The following is a 20,468-nucleotide window of genomic DNA, read 5'->3' as shown; positions in this document are numbered from 1 at the left end:
GAATCAAAGTCCCTTGAGCTTGTATAACTTTAAGTTTGATAAACAGTTCAAAGTCAAATGGCAAAAATTATAAATTTTCTTAATTTTCAATAATATGTATATCTTTATGACTCTGTAGCGCCCAAAGTAATATTGCTACGAGGGTCAGAGTAGGGTTATCTGTTTCATCTGGATGAGATCTTAGTATGGTATGATGAACTCTTAATATTTCTGGTGCTTCATGCACTTTCTGTTGTGACTGCAGTTTTAAAAACATCTGTTAGGCAGATGCATGCTTTCGCAGTGGACACATAAGAATGTGACCCCCATTGCGTGTTTCCAGTCTTCCTCGGCTCCCTCCTACATCGACAAACATGTTTGTTAGCAAATCACCATGACTAACACTCTCGTACGATACTCAACAGTCTTGTAAAACTTTGAACCTTGATTTCTCGAAAGCAGATGAGAAGTGCATCATACTAGAGCAGCATTTGTCATATCTAGGTATGTACTGCAGCCGTGCAGAAGATGAGCAAACTCAGCAACCGATAGGTTGTATGCTCCCTGTGTAAGATGCAATTAAAAAAGTATGCCCTCATTGTATTTAACAAATTCACTTTTTGATTATGTGTCTTAGAAATACTGCATGCCAGCATTTATTACTACGCCCTTGATGTAATCACTGACTGACTTGTGACTGCTGAAAATGATCTGTTTGTTTTTGTTCTTTAACACATAAAGAGGTCCAGATCTGATACCAAGTGATGAAGTTAGTTATGGTGATGAAAGCAAGAATCTGAAAATTGGTCAGTGTACATCAGGAGCTGTTCTGGCCAAAATAATTGATGAGGTGAGTGTGAACAATTTCTTTTTCAAGTTTCATGTCCAGTGTTGAATGCTACAACAACCATAAAAATTAAATATAATGCAGAACAAACTTAAACCAGTTAAAGCCCCTCCCCTCAAAATATCTGTTTCTTTTCGTAATTGATATTTCGAGCCGTGGCTGTCTGATCACAAGAGAGTGACATTTATGTGATGTTATGTCGCAAACCACATGCAGGTGAGTGCTTAAGTTAACTGAATGCTTTATGTTATTAAAAAATGAGAAGAGCGTGTGTAAATTTCTGATGGCATAAACTATTGTACCAGCTGTTGGTAAAATATCCAATAGTTACCAGTGTGGACAAATACTACCACCACCAGATAGGATGAGCCTGCTAAGATTGCAAGTTTCTACCAGTTTTCGAATTTATTTACATTGTGCTTATTTAAATGCTACCGTATCTGTAGCGTTCAATAAATCCAATATAATTAAACTTTGAAACTTCCCAGAAATCTGTCTCTTGTGAAGATACAGGCAGGTTCTCTTCCTGCTCATGCAACTACTTGAAAAGAAATCTATCCTTTACCTACAATAATATTCCTTCGTAAGCCAGCAGTTCTGAATCACATTCAACACTATATACTATAGTCTGCTCAAGATTAGTTCAGGGTTGACACTTTGTCAGGGAAACGCAGCAGCACAGAGCTGAGTTACCACATCCTGCACGTCTAATTTTACATTGCATACTATTCAGTGTGCAACTGGCATCACTGCCTTCAGGTAGAGCTGCATGATGTTTTCATTTCAGTTTTATTTGTGGTGAAATTTTAAGGTGACATACAGCAAATTTTAAAAAATGGGTCCTGATGATGTTACAGAATTTTTGACATTCGGGATTTTCTTTTTCTTTTTTATTGGATTTAAGTATACACATTGTGCCAGTGAAATTTTAAGAATATATCATATTTTTATCTGCTCCAAACAAGAACACTCCCTGAGATTTCCAATGCAAAATAATTTGAGTTAAATGCAGCACATGGTGCTGCGCTCCAGTGTCAAAACCTCAGCTACCACCTGTTCGGTTTCGTTGAAAGAAACAATGCACTTTGGTTGTAATGAACCTACTATTACATTTTGTGAGCAAACTTTCTACTTACTTGAACATAGCAAAAATCCTGTTAATCGAGGAAACTTACCAGTTTGGAAGAAGGAAAAATAATGGATTTGTTTTGTACAATAAACACTGAGTTTCTATGATGAACTACATGTAGGCCCAGTTCCAGATAACAGCTTTCTTAATGCTCAAAACTTACAAAAATATAATTTTGCTCTGTTGATACTTAAACTGCACACAGTGGACATTCAACTGAATATGGTTGTAGTTCTTCTTCTTCTTCTTCCTTCTTTTTTTTTTTTTTTTTTTTTTTTTTTTTTGACAACCAAAAAAAACTTTACTGACATTATTCTTGTCGCTCTCAGGCATACTTGAAGTGACTTTATCACTGTCATTATTTATCAGCATGCCACTTCCCATAGCTTTTTTTTCAGCTTCATTTCTGAGTGCCTCAACCAAAATCTCACAGGCAAGGTGACAGCGTAATGACTATGTACTCATATGTTCATATGTTTTCACCAACTTGTTGATTTCATATGTGGGAAACTGTGGCTTATGGAGAGACATTAGATCTATACCCTCAACCTTTTTAAATTTATAATTTATTTCATCATTTTGACACTCAAGCCAATTATTTCCTCATTTCACTTTGTTGCTATAGGTGCTTTACAACAACAACAACAACAGAATTTAAGAGCACAATCAAGAAAAGTTGTAGACAGTGTAGGCACATAAGACGCAACTATTTCTCTCGACTGATGTCATTCATCTTTTGTCTGACCGAGGAAGCTATGTTGAGCTTTTCCACCAAAAAACATTTGACGCACTTCCTTCTGACATTGTTCAGTACCATCTGCCCTCATAGTGAGTGGTCACTGCAGCAGACTGTCATGCCAGGTGGCCCAAGTTCGATTCCCGGCTGGGTCGCAGATTTTCTCCGCTCAGGTACTGGGTGTTGTGTTGTCTCTTATCATCATCATCTCATCACCATCGACACGAAAGTCACCAAAGTGGCGTCAACTCAAAAGTCTTGCGGCAGGTCTACCCGATGAGAGGCCTTAGCCACACAACATTTCCATTTCCATTGTTCAGTACCGCACAACACAACAGACAGTGCAGATCATAATAACAGCTAAAATATTAACCTCACAACTGTAAGAAATGAAAACAAAATCTCAGCTTGCAACAAACATTTCCAAAGTACAGCAAGCTGCCTGACACAGCAGCATAGTACAAGTAGGAAGTTTGTACTGAAGATCTGACAACCACAGATCTTGTAGTATAATCTGTATGCATAGCATTCCTCCCACGAGAGTGTGACAGCATTGCTTAACTCGTAGCTGGCAATTCTAAAGTAACTGTTAACAGTGTATAGCAAACAGCAGGACACAAACACTGCACAGCTTGTGTTTTGCTGCTTGCTCTGATACATACACTACATGATCAAAAGTACCCGAACACCCCCAAAAACATATGTGATTCATATTAGGTGCATTGCGCTGCCACCTACTGCCATGTGCTCCATATCAGCAACCTCAATAGTTATGAGACAATGTGAGGGAGCAGAATGGGGGTGCTCCGCAGAACTCACAGACTTCGATTGTGGTCAGGTGATTTGTGGCTGCAGGGGAAATCAGGCTTCCAGTCATACCCCACCGTCCAGCCTTCGCTCTGGGAGAAACATCCCATAGAAAATGACCAGATGGGTATGTGTCCACCTCCTGAGGCCCATAACCAGATGTAGAAGTCGTCAGCTGCTGTGGTGTGAATGGGTCCTCTTCCATCGGTAGGACGAGAGGAGGCGAAGACTCCATCTACGGGGGGAGGGGGGTAATGTTCCGACTTAAAGTCGTGTGCCGGCATGATGGTCAAGAACGTTAGAGCAGAGAGGTCTGTGATGTCAGCCAATAGTACGCTGACCTTTCTTGCCGCAAGTGTAACACTGTGCTTGTCTGGGTGGACAGTATTGGCATTTTTGCCGTGAATAGCACCGAGGGCATGACTTAATTCTGTTCTCTAACTTTGACATCAGTAACATTCTACATGATCGCATAATCCAACACAACGTCTGAATATAGAGTACCACAAGCACATTTTAATTTGCATTTCCTCGCATACCCTGCAAATCTGTTACCCACTCGTGATAAGTTTGTTCTGACTGGTTCTTGGAATTAAAGAATTGATACCTAGGCACCCCATATTCAAGGTGTGCGTAGGACACAACATTGGTGACAAGGATGGAATGCCTAGGAAACCTGCTTTCTCAGATCACTAGACAACAATTCCAGCAAATTGTATTAATGAAGTTTATTAGAAAAGGAAATGATCACAATACTTAACTTTGAGAAAAATAGATGTGTCGCAAGCAATGGGTGACAGACAAGTAAGAAGTCTCTTCACTATATACAATTTGTAATACAGTTCCTAAATCACCGCTATACAGCTTGTTGAACGACTAGTCTCCAACTGGGCTGTGGCCAGGCAGTGTAGTGATTGTGCTCTTCATGTAGATGCTGCTGCTGTCTCGTCTTTTTCCTAGAGAGGGGTCAGGCAGCATACTATTGGCTGACGTCGCCTCTCAACCCTCTCTGCTCGACCGTCATGCCGCTGCCTGACTTTATGCCGGAACATCTGTAATGTACTATCATGCTGTCACAGCTCCTTCAATCATGCCAGAAGAAACACTGCTGTACCTCTGTAAAATATTGGAACAATGGGACGTCTTCCCAGCTCGCTGCCGTACTCACTGGCGACGATCGTCCAAGGTAGTGCAGAACCACAATTCATTGCCGAACACAGTGTGATGCCATTCATCACCAATCCGTGCTTCCTGCTTACATCACCATTCCAGATGTAATTGTTCATTTGTGGCATTAATGGCATTCTATGCATTAGGCTGTAAGTCTCAAGTCTGACTGCTACCAGTCTTCCACCAATGGTGCGGGTTGACACAGAATGTTGCGTGGAGTCCATTAATTGTTCTTGCAAGGAACCTGTCCAAAGCGAGGTCGCAAAAGGCCGACGGTGTTTACGGCATTCAATGCTCTATGTGTTGTGTACCGTGCGAGCACAATATTGGCTGCTAATGGTAACATTGGGCGGGACTGGAAGTGCATCTACATTTATACTCCACAAGCCACCCAACGGTGTGTGGCGGAGTGCACTTTACGTGCCACTGTCATTACCTCCCTTTCCTGTTCCAGTCGCGTATGGTTCGCGGGAAGAATGACTGCCGGAAAGCCTCCGTGCGTGCTCGAATCTCTCTAATTTTACATTCGTGATCTCCTCTGGAGGTAATTAGAGAGAAGCAATATATTCGATACCTCATCTAGAAATGCACCCTCTCAAAACCTGGACAGCAAGCTACACCGCGATGCAGAGTGCCTCTCTTGCAGAGTCTGCCACTTGAGTTTGCTTAACATCTCCGTAACGCTATCATGCTTACCAAATAACCTGTGACGAAACACTCCGCTCTTCTTTGGATCTTCTCTATCTGCTCTGGCAGCCCGATGATGTGCACTGTATGAGGCGATGGAGCACAGTTGAACTGTAGGAAACAAGGCTGCTGCCGAGGCTGCAGTCCTCGTACCTCTGCCTGGTAGTTCTTTCATCCCCTCCGATGATCTCTCTGTTGCTGTCTATCAGCAGGTGGTGTTGCTTTGACGTCACCACTGGTCCTCCCTTTGTGGATACAAGCTCCAAGTTATTAAGCCTCTACCAGTGGCTCGGACAACCTCCTCTCAGCCCTCTCGCTGTGAGGAGATCGTTTTAGCTAGCTTGTGTATTGGGCACTGTGTTTTTAGCAATCGCCATTTGTTCAGTGGTGCTCCTCCATCACTTTGTGCACATTGTGCTCAGCTTTGACGGTCCGCCATTTCCTGGCAGAATACCCATTTTTTAATCACTTATGTTCTCGTTTGTGTTTGCCGTCTGAGCTATCGGCCGTTTTAGCGAATGACGCTCGGGCTGTCGCTCGCATTTTACTTTTATCTGTTGTAGCAATATGGCAAAGGACATTTAAATTTTAGTTCAGGACCTCCCATTTCTCTATGGCATATTTTACAGAGCTTTCCCCGTGCCCCTCTTTTTAGCTGCCTTCTCCTCAGTTGATTGGGATTGATGTGTAGTCATTTTTAACTCCTCTCTTTATATTAGTGTTCTACAGTTTTGACACAGGCCTGTATGACCCTAATTCTTTTTGCACCCTAAAACAAAACAAAACAATAGGTGCTTATTCGAGAAGTAACTTGCGACAGTGCTACAGTGCTAGTGGTGTTCATAAAAAACAGAGCAGTGGCAACAATAAACAAAGCAAACATTACAGTATATCTACAATTGCTGCCGAAGGTGAAATTTCATCAGAAAGAAACCCAAGGAGTGGTAAAAGACGTGGCAGATGAAATATAAGCGTTTCTGCAAAATGAGTCAATGGAATGTGTGGTGTTATATACACTCTACTGTGCAGACAGTGTACATGGGGAATATGATAATGATGATTAACAAGTGAAAATGATATTGAAACAGGTGTCGAGCTGTTTAATTTGTCATCCTTGTAGCACAGGCAGCCACAAATCCCATCTCTAGTGAAGCTTAGTAAAGGACAGTTGTTGTCCAAGTAGTGGTTACTAAACATAATTATGTACATGGGAGTTCATCTACAGCATAGTAAAAAAATAACTGTGAACAGATTTATAATAAGTCTGAAACTATATGACCATGAAGTGCATAAGAAAAACTATGGATATTCAAGGGGCGATGTGGCACACTTTTTACAAAAACTGGTGTTTACACATTTCAAGGGTGCCTGATGCAATTTACAGGATGTGTGTGGTAGTGATCTGCTACATTAAGCAGATCAATTTGTGCGCAACATAGATTACAGTGATTTTGATGGAAGCAGTGGATGATTGCATAACTTCAAACAGTACTACAGAATTGGGAGACGTAAGATAACAAAATTTCAAACAAAATGTCAACTTGCCAATGCCCAGTAAACTATGGAATCAGCTCAAAAAATTGCAGTTGAGATAAACAGACTTATCTCATCATTGAGACCAATTGAGATTTGAACAGGAAATGCATATGAAAGGAACCCTGAAAATTAGAGGTACCAATAGAGTTGTATTGAGATCAACTGACACCAATGCCTTAACATATTCATATACGATTATGTTGACTGTTAATCTAGTTGGTAAATTGGCTGGAAAGTTATTTTTTGTGCTGCAAGAAGTCAGAAGTGCTCCAATTCTTACGATGTGATTGATCTCACAATGGCATAGGGAATTTGTACATCACAGCAAGTAAGAATGGGAAAATGGACATAAGGGAACTACAGCTGTGGTATGAGCACTGCTTTTGGCCAATAGCTGCTCAGAATAACTTGCTTTTGCTAGATTCCTGGTGTTTATAGAAAAATCATACTCCTTTCAAGCAAACTATTCCTCCTATAAAATCTTTGACGTTGCAGTTCATACTATTTGGAAAAATTGGACAAATTCAACATCTCAGTGTTTGTTTTTTATGTGCCTATAAAACATATTATTTATCGCACTATCTGCAGCAATGCCTTAAAGGATAGCCTGTTTCTTGATAAACTCCACGATAGACTGTTTCACATTTAGTTGCATGTCCTCCTATTCCGTCAGTTCTCTTCACCCCATTACAGTGATAAGATTCTGTATGCATTCCTTAAGAGCGGATACCTAGCTGAACGTCCTGCATGGTATGTAACTCCCAAGGAGTTCGTCTTCGATCTCGATGGAGTGAATCTTTGAGATTAGTGTGGCCCACCATTGTTGTCCAGGCATTGTGCAATTTAATGGTTTGTTTTGAACATTTCTTGAATGTCAATTATGACCATTTTGTGGGGTATAATACATGCATCCCATAGAAGGTTGATTGCTATACCTCAGACTCTCATTTTCTGTTGCTCTCCTAAAGTGTGGTGTCATAAGCAGCTGATACTTTTCCTGTCATAACTGTTAATTCAATACTTTCGAATGAGCCTTACTAAAGATTGAATTTGTGACTCACACTCAAGGCATTCCTTGTCAGATGGTAGGTGCAGAAGTGAAGGGATTACAATTTGCTTGGTGCACAATATCTGGATTCAGGGTGTATATGACCCAGGACAACCGGGAATTGCGGGAAAAACCCGGGAGTTTCATCATCAGGAAGAAAACTGAGAAAATCTGGGAATTTTTCAGAGTTCCGGGAATTCTTCATTGTTTTAGTTTTCAGTTAAATTTCTGTAATTTTGACTTGTAAGAACTGATACTCTAGCAAAGAATCCTACTGTATCCCCCTACTGGAGAATAATACTGCAGCATTAAAACATAAACGAGAGAAAAAGATAAATAAATAAAACTTAAGTTGCAAAGGAAAGTGCCATTTACACCAACAAAACACCGTGAATGCATAAGCGTCCGCCAGCAAAATGTCAAAGGCCTTAGGGCGAAGACTATGCAATACTTTGTAACAATAAACTGCTTTCTATGAGTGTGACATCACAGCTGTTTACATTAGGTTCGTTTGAGCAATTGCCAGCGCACTCATGCACATGCGCAGTTGACTTGCGTATGAGCAGTACCTTCCAGCTACTTGAAGTGTGTCTGTTAGCTGTATCAACAGTAGCAGCAAGCAGCCAGATGCTAACGAGAAAATTTTTTTCTCTTTCGCCCTAGCTGCCAGATTCGCACATGCACAGGAGTTGTCCAAGTTGAAGTAAGAAGAGGGTTTGTCTCCACATGCCCCATGTTTATGTTAAGTGATTTTTCTGTTTCCTCTTCATTTACAGCTCCCACATCAAATGAAAACAAAATGGATTTCTGTGGTCAGGACCTATCGAGTGAATTAAAATACATTCACATAATTATGGAAGGCAAAAATATATTATTAGTTTCAGTTTTCTTATTTTATTTTATTTCCAAATTTTTAGGAGTTAAGCCTTGCATAACAATGAAGTTATTTTTGTCAGTTTGCCAAAGACATTTGGCTTTATTAATCTTTACCAATGAGGCAATCAATTTATTTGAAACGAAGCATTTCATTCCACAGTATTGGCTAGTTCCAATTGTTCGCTGAATTTCAAGCGCACGTTTTCATCTTCTGCCATGTATGGCATTATGCCGTAATAAAGAACCAAACTCGAGATAGTACAGTACTGGTACTCCAACAAAATTTACATCCTAGAAACCACTCTGAAAAGCTTAATATGAGGTGGGACCTACTTCGTTGTGAATCTCGACAAACCAATGTGCAGTTCAAGACGAATTATGCATTTTAGTATGGTTTACAAAATGCCAATGCTGATGTCCTGTTTTGCTTCTTTTTTTATATATATGGCATAATGTAAGATCTCTTCATGCGGGCTTCTTAGATTACTGCAGCTGCACACGCGCAGTAATACCTGTTCTTTGGCGCTCTCTGGCAACTGCTGAAATGAACCTATGTCTAACAGTCTCAGAATAGTATTGCGAATGGTGGTTTGAAAAGTGTTACTTTCAAAGCAAATTTCTTTCTACACAAGATGAATTGTGTTACATGTGAAAATGTGTGATGAATTTCATAATTAACAGAGCATTTGACTCTCGTTTAAAACTTAACAACTTTTAGGACCAGCCACTTAGAAGAATTTCAAACCTAGAAGACCAGACGTTCATGTTTTCGTGTCATTATTTTAAATTTACTGGTACATTTGTGTGATTGTATCTTAAAGTATAAAACACGCAAAAAATGATCAATATTACATGTGAAAGCTTAGCTTCTCTTGTAGCTTATTAACCTTCAAGACCAATATTATATGTGAAAGCAAGTGTGGATATTGCATAACTGGGACAAAGGGAAACCCACAGTGAGGCCCCTTTCAAACTCTCACGTTGTGACAGAGCTGTCTCAGACGTGTATGCGGCATCTCCACATCCTTCATAACGATCAGTCAACATCTGACCTGTTCGTTTGCCTTATATAACCCACCAGGCCTGGTAACAAGACTAAAGGCAAGCAACTCTAAGATACAGTGGTCTCCAACCATGCCACATAAAAGTAAAAGAGATAACACTACATAGCTTTCAGGACTATTGGTTCCTTCCTTTAGAAGGAGAGAGCAGTAGGTTGGGGAATTTAAAAAGAAAGGCAGGGCGCGTCATGCAGACCCCAGGATGAGAGGGAGCCGCCTGTAGTTCTCACTGTGAGTGATATCTGACTGACATGGGGGACGCGTGATGTGTGACTATGAGCCACATGTAATGTGCAAATTGACTGACAAAATTCACACACGTGTAGCCCCATGGGCTTGTATGTTATGCCCATAAGGTCAACAGCTGGTATGGTGTTAGATGAAATGAGGTGCAAGACCTGTATATGTGTGGTTATTCTTTGGAAGACTGCAAGTTAATTGGATAATTAACCACACACATATAGCACAGATACTAACATTTTGTTTGGTCTAATGTATTTGAGATTAACAGTTTCCAGGGAGAGGACATAAAATTGCAAGACAGGGATAGCCGGAGGAGAGAAATGCAAAGCTTTAGAGGTATATGTGAATATGATCAAGTTCGTAGCATTTTTCCATATGTTTAATAAACACAAAAGATACACATAACAGAGAACTTCATCATCATTAATATATTCTCCTTCACAATCTACAATAGTCCACCAACGATAGAGTAACTTTTCGATTCCACGACTGTAGAAATTATGTGTTGTTGTTGCGAGGAAATCATCAAGTCATGTTCAGAACACATTTTCATCAGAAAGGAAGTTCACTGAAGGTTGTTTGATAGAGAACAGAAAACGTGAAAATCTGAGGGTGCAAGGTCAGGTGAATAAGGTGGGAGCGGAATGAATTCCCGACCCAACTCCTGTATGGTGTTTTTGTCAGTCTAGCAGAATGATGGCAAGTTTTATCATAGAGTAACATCACTTCACACAGTTTTCTTCATTGTCCTTGGATTGCATATGCAAAATGTTTCAGTTGTTGACAATAAATGTGAGCAGTGGTGTTTACACCTCGGGAAGTAATTCATAGTACACCACACCATCGCTGTTCCATCAGATGCATAACAGTATGCTTTGTGAATACACACAGGTCTTTGTTCAGGGAGTTGTTGCTTTGTTTGGGCTCAATGATTCTTTTCTTTTCCTAATGTTACCATAAAGACATCATTTCTTATCATCAGTAATGATACAGGATAGTAATGGTTGGTGTTGGTCACAAGCCAGTCGGGGACAAGCAAACAGAGATGCACATACAGCTACCCTCTGATTTTTGTGATTTTGGCTAGAGCGTGTAGTACCCATGTGTCCAATTTTGGAATCTCCCACATTCCGTGCAAGTGTTGCAGAATGGTGGAATTGTAATCACAGTTCATCGTATTTGCCAGTTCTTGGGTATACTGACATGGATCATTGTGGATTAATATCTTTAAACAATCTTCATCAAACAATGAAGGTCTTCTTGAGCTTGGAGAGTCACTAATGTCAAAACAATCCTCCATAAAGCAAGAAAATAATTTTCTTGCCATGCTCTGTCCATTGGCATTATTCCCATGCACATCACAAACGTTTCTGGTTGCTTCCATTACTGTCAACTCCTGTATTGATCTCAAAAAGAAGAATATGTCAGAAATGTTTTGATTTCTTCACTTGACACTCCCATTTTCTAGCATCCACATCTCCACTCAGTATCCCCAAATGACAAAATGACTGTATGTAAACTGAAAAAACAACAGTGAACTAAAAATAAAAAATGACAATTGAGAAATAATCCCATAGCAACCAGAATATCAACATGCAAAAGAAAAATGCTACAAACTTATGCACCAACCTAATAGATGCTGGCTTTAGGGAAATTAAAAAAAAGTGAATTGTCAGTATGGATATTAAGAGATCAAGTCACAAGAAGTCAGCACTGAGAGAAAGCAGAAAATTGAAAAATGTGTACAAGAGCTATGCAAGGGAAATGAACCTGAAGTCAATATCATGGAATGGGAAGAGGAGGTTGATGAAGAATAGAAAGAAGATATGATAGCCTACTGCAAGCAGAATTTGAAAGAGAACTGAAAGACCCAAGTCGAAACAAGGTACTATGAGAAATGCACATTCCCTCAGAGTTATTAAGATCCTTGGGAGGCTTCCTATGACAAAACTATTCCATTTTTCTGCAAGATATATTCCCGAGAGATGCAGGAACACACGAGGCAGTGCTGACCCTACAAATCATCTTAGAAGATAGACTGAAGAAATGGAAACCTATGGTTGTAGCATTTATAGGTTATGAAAAAGATTTTGGCAATGTGACTGGAATGCACTTTTTGAAACGCAGGGGAAATAACTCGTACAGAAGTCAGATTGCAGTTATAAGAATTAAAGAACTTGGAATGGAAGTGGTAGTTGAGGAAAGGAAGTGAGATAGTATTGGAGCATATCTCCAATGTTATTCCATCTGTATATTGAGCAAGCAGTTTGGAAACCAAGGAAATGTTTGGAAATAGAATTAAAGTTCAGGGAGGCTTGGCTATGACATTGTAATTCTACAAAGATGGAAAATGACTTGGAATATCTGGTTAGCAGAATAGATAGTGTATCGAAAAGAGCTTATGATATTAATATTGACAACAATAAAATGAGGGCAATGGGATGTAGTCAAATTAAACCAGGTGATGCTGAGGGGAATTAGATTTAGAAATACAACATTAAAAGTAGTTGATCCATTTATTTGTTTGGGCAGTAAAATAACTGATAACAGCTGAAACAGAGTGTAACAAGAAAAGCCTTTCTGAGAAAGATACTTTTTATGAGAGTATTTGTCTGGAATGTAGTTATGTATAGAAGTGATGCTTGGACAATAACAGTTCAGGGGAGGAAAGAATAGAAGCATTTAAAATACAGTGCTATAGAAGAATGTCAAAGATTAGATGGATACATCAAATATCTAATGAGAAGATACTGAATCAAGTTTGTGAGGAAAAGTATTAATACTTGTGAGCTGGAAAGTTTTATAGCTTCCTTTGGTTGTTTAGCAAACTTACACATAAAACTTGAACAAACTCAGAGATGGTATTTCAAAACTTTTGATAACAGAAATTTAAAAAAAAGGAAAGTAGAATCCCAGACTGCAATTATGGCATGTAAGAAAGCCGTATTGTCCAAAAATTATTTGTTTAAAGCTGCCAGTCCCACCGACCCGTCCCCACCCGTACCCTACTCTTTCCCAATCTGTGTGTCTCATTTCTAATGGTTAATTAAACACATAAATTTAATACTTATTGATATTTGTTTTATTGGTTTAGAACATAAAATATCACTAAAATGCAAATACTGGCAATGAAAGGTTGCATTCTATTATTAGTAAATATTTTAAATGCGAACATTTTATGTTAGGTTTTACCATGACTGTTATTGTCATTAAATGAAACAAGTTTACTATTACCTGTTTATTTATCTCCACGACACGTTTAAACCTTTGAAATGCGTTGTGGAAATAAATAAACAGTGACTGGTAACAGTAAACCTGTTGATTCATTTAATTAATAAATATTTTTAACATGTTCCCATCAAACAGATGCTTACTGACACTCAGTCCAAGGAGAAATTCTGGAAGAGACTTTAGATCTATTTGATATCAAAACTGGTGTGCATTTAGGAGACAGCCTATCACCTATGTTCTTTAACCAGGTTCGAGAGAAAGTTGTAACAGAGTGCCACACACAGCAAGCCACGACGTGACCATGTCAAGATTGAATGTTTAGCATTTACTGATTACTCGGATGTACTCTCCATAAACACTGATACAGCATGCACCTAGAGTGAAATTCTGAAGAAATGAACAGAAAAAGACAGTGGCAGATCTCCTTTGAAAAGTCAGGATTTATGACTGATATGAGTGCCACCGTCCTTGGCACTGAATTTGGCCGTATTACCCGATTTCAAAACTTAAGCACCTCAATGAAATCATTGCAGAGGACATCAGAGAAAAAGAGGAAAGTAAGGCTCACATTGTTAAATTGGAAATGGCATACAGGGCTATCAGCCTATCACTAAATTGTATGATAGTAGAAATATTAGCAGAAATGTCAAAATCTGTCACCACAGTACAGTTATTTTAGGTCATTGGTACTACAAGGCGATAAATTTGTAAGTGATCAACTGTCGTAAAAAGCTTTTCGCACAATTTTCGCAACACACAAGTGATGCAAAATTGTCTGCATCCTATACAGGCTGTGATGTCATACATAACCAACAACAAGAAAAGTCAGCAGAAGACGTAACTGACATCGATATCTGGCCATCCACTGGCCCCCTCCCCTCCAAATGCCACACCAGCCACTACAGTAGTGAACAATGGGCAAATAGTTCTAGGTTAATTTAGTTTAAGACAATTTATTTTTAAGTAACATTTCTCTTGGTGTATGTATGTATGTATGTATGTATGTATGCATGCATGCATGCATGCATAAATGCATGGTGATTAACAGAACATGTTCAAAATGTGTTGTATTATGTTAGATTAAACATAAAATAAATTAAAAGTATCTGGTAGCAGAAATTACAAATAAATAATTACCACACTGGAGTTCAGAGAATGCCAATTCATCAGAAAAGGAGTAGGACTTAGAAGAACCATGATGGCGGGTGGAAGATGCGGAACAATGTGGAGGTGTAACATCTCTGTGAACCTGTGAATGACGTCATAACGAAACAACTCCTTAACTTGTGTGGCCATGTAGAACACTTGCACCCAATTGGATTGACAAAAGGGATACTGATGTATTACGAGAGTCTCCATCCCCACCATTCAAATACCAGATACCTTGACAAAGTCAGAGGACACCTAAAGTAATCTGGTAATATCAGGGCATTATATACTAGAGGATACATACAGAAGTAATATTAAGAAATGGATGAGTGAGGTTCCACTCAAGTCACAGGAAAGGAGAAGAAATTCTCCAAAGAACCAAGACAGCAGATAACCAAGCGCATGAACAATTACTGCCGACAGGGAAGGGAAGGGAAATCTGAACCTTAGTACACACACACACACACACACACACACACACACACACACACAAAGCTATACGGATATGTAATTACAGTGGAACCTAGCATAATTCGTTCCAGAATCTTACTTGTAGAGTGAAACGCTCATCAAGTAAAACAATTTATCCCATATAAATTAATGTAAAATACAGTAATGCATTCCATGCAGAAAAAGTACTAAAAGTTTTATATTATTCATTCCATTTATTCAATGAAAATTATACATACAGTATTGTTGTTGTTGTTGTGGTCTTCAGTCTTTAAGGAACCATTTGCACTAGTGCACAGACAATATTTAAGTTAATTAACTTAGATTATATGTATCGATTTTTTAAGACAAGAGAATGCAAAATAAAGCAATTAACACCGCTCTCTTGTCACAGCCAGTAGGCATCAACACTCTCATGTCATTCGTTGTCCTAGAAGGACTTAATATTTTGTGCGGCTCCACAGTTAGCCATATTGATATTTATTAGCAGAAAAGAGGCGCAGAATTAATAAGTCGCTCTCATTTGTGAATGATCTGCCATTATTTATCTAGAATTTTACGTAAGTGTAATTTATATCGTAATGTATATGTTGAAATGAATATATGTTTATTTAATCGTATGCTTTTCTTTGTTTTAGTAGTTTTAGTCACTCCATTTTCATGATTGATGCTGAGGTCAGATATCAGACTCTGTCTACAAAAAAAAATACATAATGAGCCCTGGCTACGTTCCGTACATCTTCGGACGTGCGAAGCTCGATTAATTCACGGCGTAAAATTTTAATCCCTCAATTACTTATCCAAACGAATAACAATTATTATTATTATTATTATTATTATATTTTATTATTTTATTTTATTTTTTTATTTGTTACAAGTCCTGAGACTGGTTTGATGCAGCTCTCCATGCTACTCTATCCTGTGCAAGCTTTTTCATCTCCCAGTACCTACTGCAACCTACATCCTTCTGAATCTGCTTAGTGTATTCATCTCTTGGTCTCCCTCTACGATTTTTACCCTCCACGCTGCCCTCCAATACTAAATTGGTGATCCCTTGATGCCTCAGAACATGTCCTACCAACCGATCCCTTCTTCTGGTCAAGTTGTGCCACAAACTTCTCTTCTCCCCAATCCTATTCAATACTTCCTCATTAGTTATGTGATCTACCCATCTAATCTTCAGCATTCTTCTGTAGCACCACATTTCGAAAGCTTCTATTCTCTTCTTGTCCAAACTATTTATCGTCCATGTTTCACTTCCATACATGGCTACACTCCATACGAATACTTTCAGAAATGACTTCCTGACACTTAAATCTATACTGGATGTTAACAAATTTCTCTTCTTCAGAAACGCTTTCCTTGCCATTGCCAGCCTACATTTTATATCCTCTCTACTTCGACCATCATCAGTTATTTTGCTCCCCAAATAGCAAAACTCCTTTACTACTTTAAGTGCCTCATTTCCTAATCTAATTCCCTCAGCATCACCCGACTTAATTAGACTACATTCCATTATCCTTGTTTTGCTTTTGTTGATGTTCATCTTATATCCTCCTTTCAAGACACTGTCCATTCCATTCAACTGCTCTTCCAAGTCCTTTGCTGTCTCTGACAGAATTACAATGTCATCGGCGAACCTCAAAGTTTTTATTTCTTCTCTATGAATTTTAATACCTACTCCGAATTTTTCTTTTGTTTCCTTTACTGCTTGCTCAATATACAGATTGAACAACATCGGGGAGAGGCTACAACCCTGTCTTACTCCCTTCCCAACCACTGCTTCCCTTTCATGTCCCTCGACTCTTATAGCTGCCATCTGGTTTCTGTACAAATTGTAAATAGCCTTTCGCTCCCTGTATTTTACCCCTGCCACCTTTAGAATTTGAAAGAGAGTATTCCAGTCAACATTGTCAAAAGCTTTCTCTAAGTCTACAAATGCTAGAAACGTAGGTTTGCCTTTCCTTAATCTTTCTTCTAAGATAAGTCGTAAGGTCAGTATTGCCTCACGTGTTCCAGTGTTTCTACGGAATCCAAACTGATCTTCCCCGAGGTTGGCTTCTACTAGTTTTTCCATTCGTCTGTAAAGAATTCGTGTTAATATTTTGCAGCTGTGACTTATTAAGCTGATAGTTCAGTAATTTTCACATCTGTCAACACCTGCTTTCTTTGGGATTGGAATTATTATATTCTTCTTGAAGTCTGAGGGTATTTCGCCTGTCTCATACATCTTGCTCACCAGATGGTAGAGTTTTGTCAGGACTGGCTCTCCCACGGCCGTCAGTAGTTCCAATGGAATATTGTCTACTCCGGGGGCCTTGTTTCGACTCAGGTCTTTCAGTGCTCTGTCAAACTCTTCACGCAGTATCATATCTCCCATTTCATCTTCATCTACATCCTCTTCCATTTCCATAATATTGTCCTCAAGTACATCGCCCTTGCATAGACCCTCTATATACTCCTTCCACCTTTCTGCTTTCCCTTCTTTGCTTAGAACTGGGTTTCCATCTGAGCTCTTGATATTCATACAAGTCGTTCTCTTATCTCCAAAGATCTCTTTAATTTTCCTCTAGGCGGTATCTATCTTACCCCTAGTGAGATAGGCCTCTACATCCTTACATTTGTCCTCTAGCCATCCCTGCTTAGCCATTTTGCACTTCCTGTCGATCTCATTTTTGAGACGTTTGTATTCCTTTTTGCCTGTTTCACTTACTGCATTTTTATATTTTCTCCTTTCATCAATTAAATTCAATATTTCTTCTGTTACCCAAGGATTTCTACTAGCCCTCGTCTTTTTACCTACTTGATCCTCTGCTGCCTTCACTACTTCATCCCTCAAAGCTACCCATTCTTCTTCTAGTGTATTTCTTTCCCCATTCCTGTCAATTGCTCCCTTATGCTCTCCCTGAATCTCTGTACAACCTCTGGTTCTTTTAGTTTATCCAGGTCCCATCTCCTTAAATTCCCACCTTCTTGCAGTTTCTTCAGTTTTAATCTACAGGTCATAACCAATAGATTGTGGTCAGAGTCCACATCTGCCCCTGGAAATGTCTTACAATTTAAAACCTGGTTCCTAAATCTCTGTCTTACCATTATATAATCTATCTGATACCTTTTAGTATCTCCAGGGTTCTTCCATGTATACAACCTTCTTTCATGATTCTTAAACCAAGTGTTAGTTATGATTATGTTGTGCTCTGTGCAAAATTCGACCAGGCGGCTTCCTCTTTCATTTCTGTCCCCCAATCCATATTCACCTACTATGTTTCCTTCTCTCCCTTTTCCTACACTCGAATTCCAGTCACCCATGACTATTAAATTTTCGTCTCCCTTCACAATCTGAATAATTTCTTTTATTCCATCATACATTTCTTCAATTTCTTCGTCATCTGCAGAGCTAGTTGGCATATAAACTTGTACTACTGTAGTAAGCGTGGGCTTCGTATCTATCTTGGCCACAATAATGCGTTCACTATGCTGTTTGTAGTAGCTTACCCGCATTCCTATTTTCCTATTCATTATTAAACCTACTCCTGCATTACCCCTATTTGATTTTGTGTTTATAACCCTGTAGTCACCTGACCAAAAGTCTTGTTCCTCCTGCCACCGAACTTCACTAATTCCCACTATATCTAACTTCAACCTATCCATTTCCCTTTTTAAATTTTCTAACCTACCTGCCCGATTAAGGGATCTGACATTCCACGCTCCGATCCGTAGAACGCCAGTTTTCTTTCTCCTGATAACGACATCCTCTTGAGTAGTCCCCGCCCGGCGATCCGAATGGGGGACTATTTTACCTCCGGAATATTTTACCCAAGAGGACGCCATCATCATGTAATCATACAGTAAAGCTGCATGCCCTCGGGAAAAATTACGGCTGTAGTTTCCCCTTGCTTTCAGCCGTTCGCAGTACCAGCACAGCAAGGCCGTTTTGGTTATTGTTACAAGGCCAGATCAGTCAATCATCCAGACTGTTGCCCTTGCAACTACTGAAAAGGCTGCTGCCCCTCTTCAGGAACCACACGTTTGTCTGGCCTCTCAACAGATACCCCTCCGTTGTGGTTGCACCTACAGTACGGTTATCTGTATCGCTGAGGCACGCAAGCCTCCCCACCAACGGCAAGGTCCATGGTTCATGGACAGTATTATATACTTTATTATTCATGATACACAACTAATTCTTTTTTATCAGGAAGCTGTCTATAGTCATTTATTTCTGCCAGTGCTTCAACACTTGGTGAAAATATGACACAACATTGTCGCCAAATAAATTTGTAACACATGTAGCAACTGCTTTATTGGGTTGGCAATTTTCAGTCTTCCAGTTCCCAAGCTTTCAGGATTTCTCTTATTGTCAGAAGATTACTGCTTTGCTGTTACCTCCTCCTCCTCCTCCTCCTCCTCCTCCTCTGTGAAACACCCTGAAATTCCATAAATCTCAAAGTCAAGGACTAGTCCTGAAGGGGCGGCCAACACAAAATTTTTAAGCCCTTCAGGATTTGACGTTCCCCTGACAAATTGTTTTATTGCACATGCTCCAGTAAGGGGATCATTTGTTCATCCACTGCCACTTCCGGAGTTCGAAGTAAACAGAGGCGTGCTCTCTTTACACGTTCTAAAAGTGGCCTTATTTTCCACAATTTATCTTTCCTTCTAGTTTCCTCTGTTACAGCATTATCGCCTGTCATCTTCAAATTACTTCTAATGGTGAAGTATTGGTCTCAAGTCATTATTTCAGTAATGCTAATAACTCTTGTTGTTTTACCCCAGTACATCCTAACTCTAGGGTATCTCAAACAAGACACTAGTATTGTTGCTCCAATAAATACCTGCAATTCCTTGGCAGACAGCTTTAAAGACCTTCCAGTCTGCTGTAACTATCTCATATTGGTAAGTTCAGACATATCCTTTAAAAGGGCCAAGTCAAAATATTGCTGAAAGTAGTCCACGATCTGCTTCTCATTATGTTCTGCAACTCCTGTGGGCGAGAAGGTAGCCTGGAGTCTCTCAAACCTGAAATTTGGAGACAAAGCATGAAGGAAAGATTGAAAATATCAGGAATAATAGAAAATTATTTACAAGAAGGTATTACACTTACCTTTCGCATTTCTCCCAAAACATCCTGCAATTCTGTGAAGAACTCGCGTCATCTCGGAATTCTCGTCATCATCAGAATTATCAGTGCTGCTGCTACTCTGTTCACTTGTGGAAGGAACATTGCGTTGCTGCACAGCATCGTCTGCCAGATCAAAATCACCATCCTCCTCCTCACTAATCTCAAGATATGACACGTCGCCATTCGAAATAAGTTCTAAAATTTCTTCTGAACTGAGCTCTGATCTGTATCCTTTAAGAAAATGATTGTTTTAACATTGTGCCTACTTTCCTTACAGAAAATAATGATAGTAGTGGATCAGATAATGTCATTGAGCAACAGTCAAAACACGAAATGTATTGGAAATTAGCAAAGGTAATCACCACTATTGCCTACGAAATAGTGCTCAGAGATGTGGCTG

At 39.4% G+C, this 20,468-nt stretch overlaps 1 protein-coding gene across 1 annotated transcript in view; it reads left to right on the top strand.

Moving 5' to 3' along the window:
• LOC126425094 (X-ray repair cross-complementing protein 5) overlaps window positions 1-20,468 on the top strand; it is a 187,238-nt gene that overhangs the window by 58,326 nt on the left and 108,444 nt on the right. Inside the window, exon 5 of the mRNA XM_050088012.1 lies at window positions 721-829. Coding sequence (XP_049943969.1) covers window positions 721-829 — 109 coding nt within the window. The remainder of the gene's footprint in view (window positions 1-720; window positions 830-20,468) is intronic.

Source organism: Schistocerca serialis, chromosome 10, assembly GCF_023864345.2.
Source record: "Schistocerca serialis cubense isolate TAMUIC-IGC-003099 chromosome 10, iqSchSeri2.2, whole genome shotgun sequence".
NCBI classification, from domain to species: domain Eukaryota; kingdom Metazoa; phylum Arthropoda; class Insecta; order Orthoptera; family Acrididae; genus Schistocerca; species Schistocerca serialis.
Note: the sequence above shows the minus strand (reverse complement) of the source record. Positions and strands in the feature narration are given on the sequence as shown.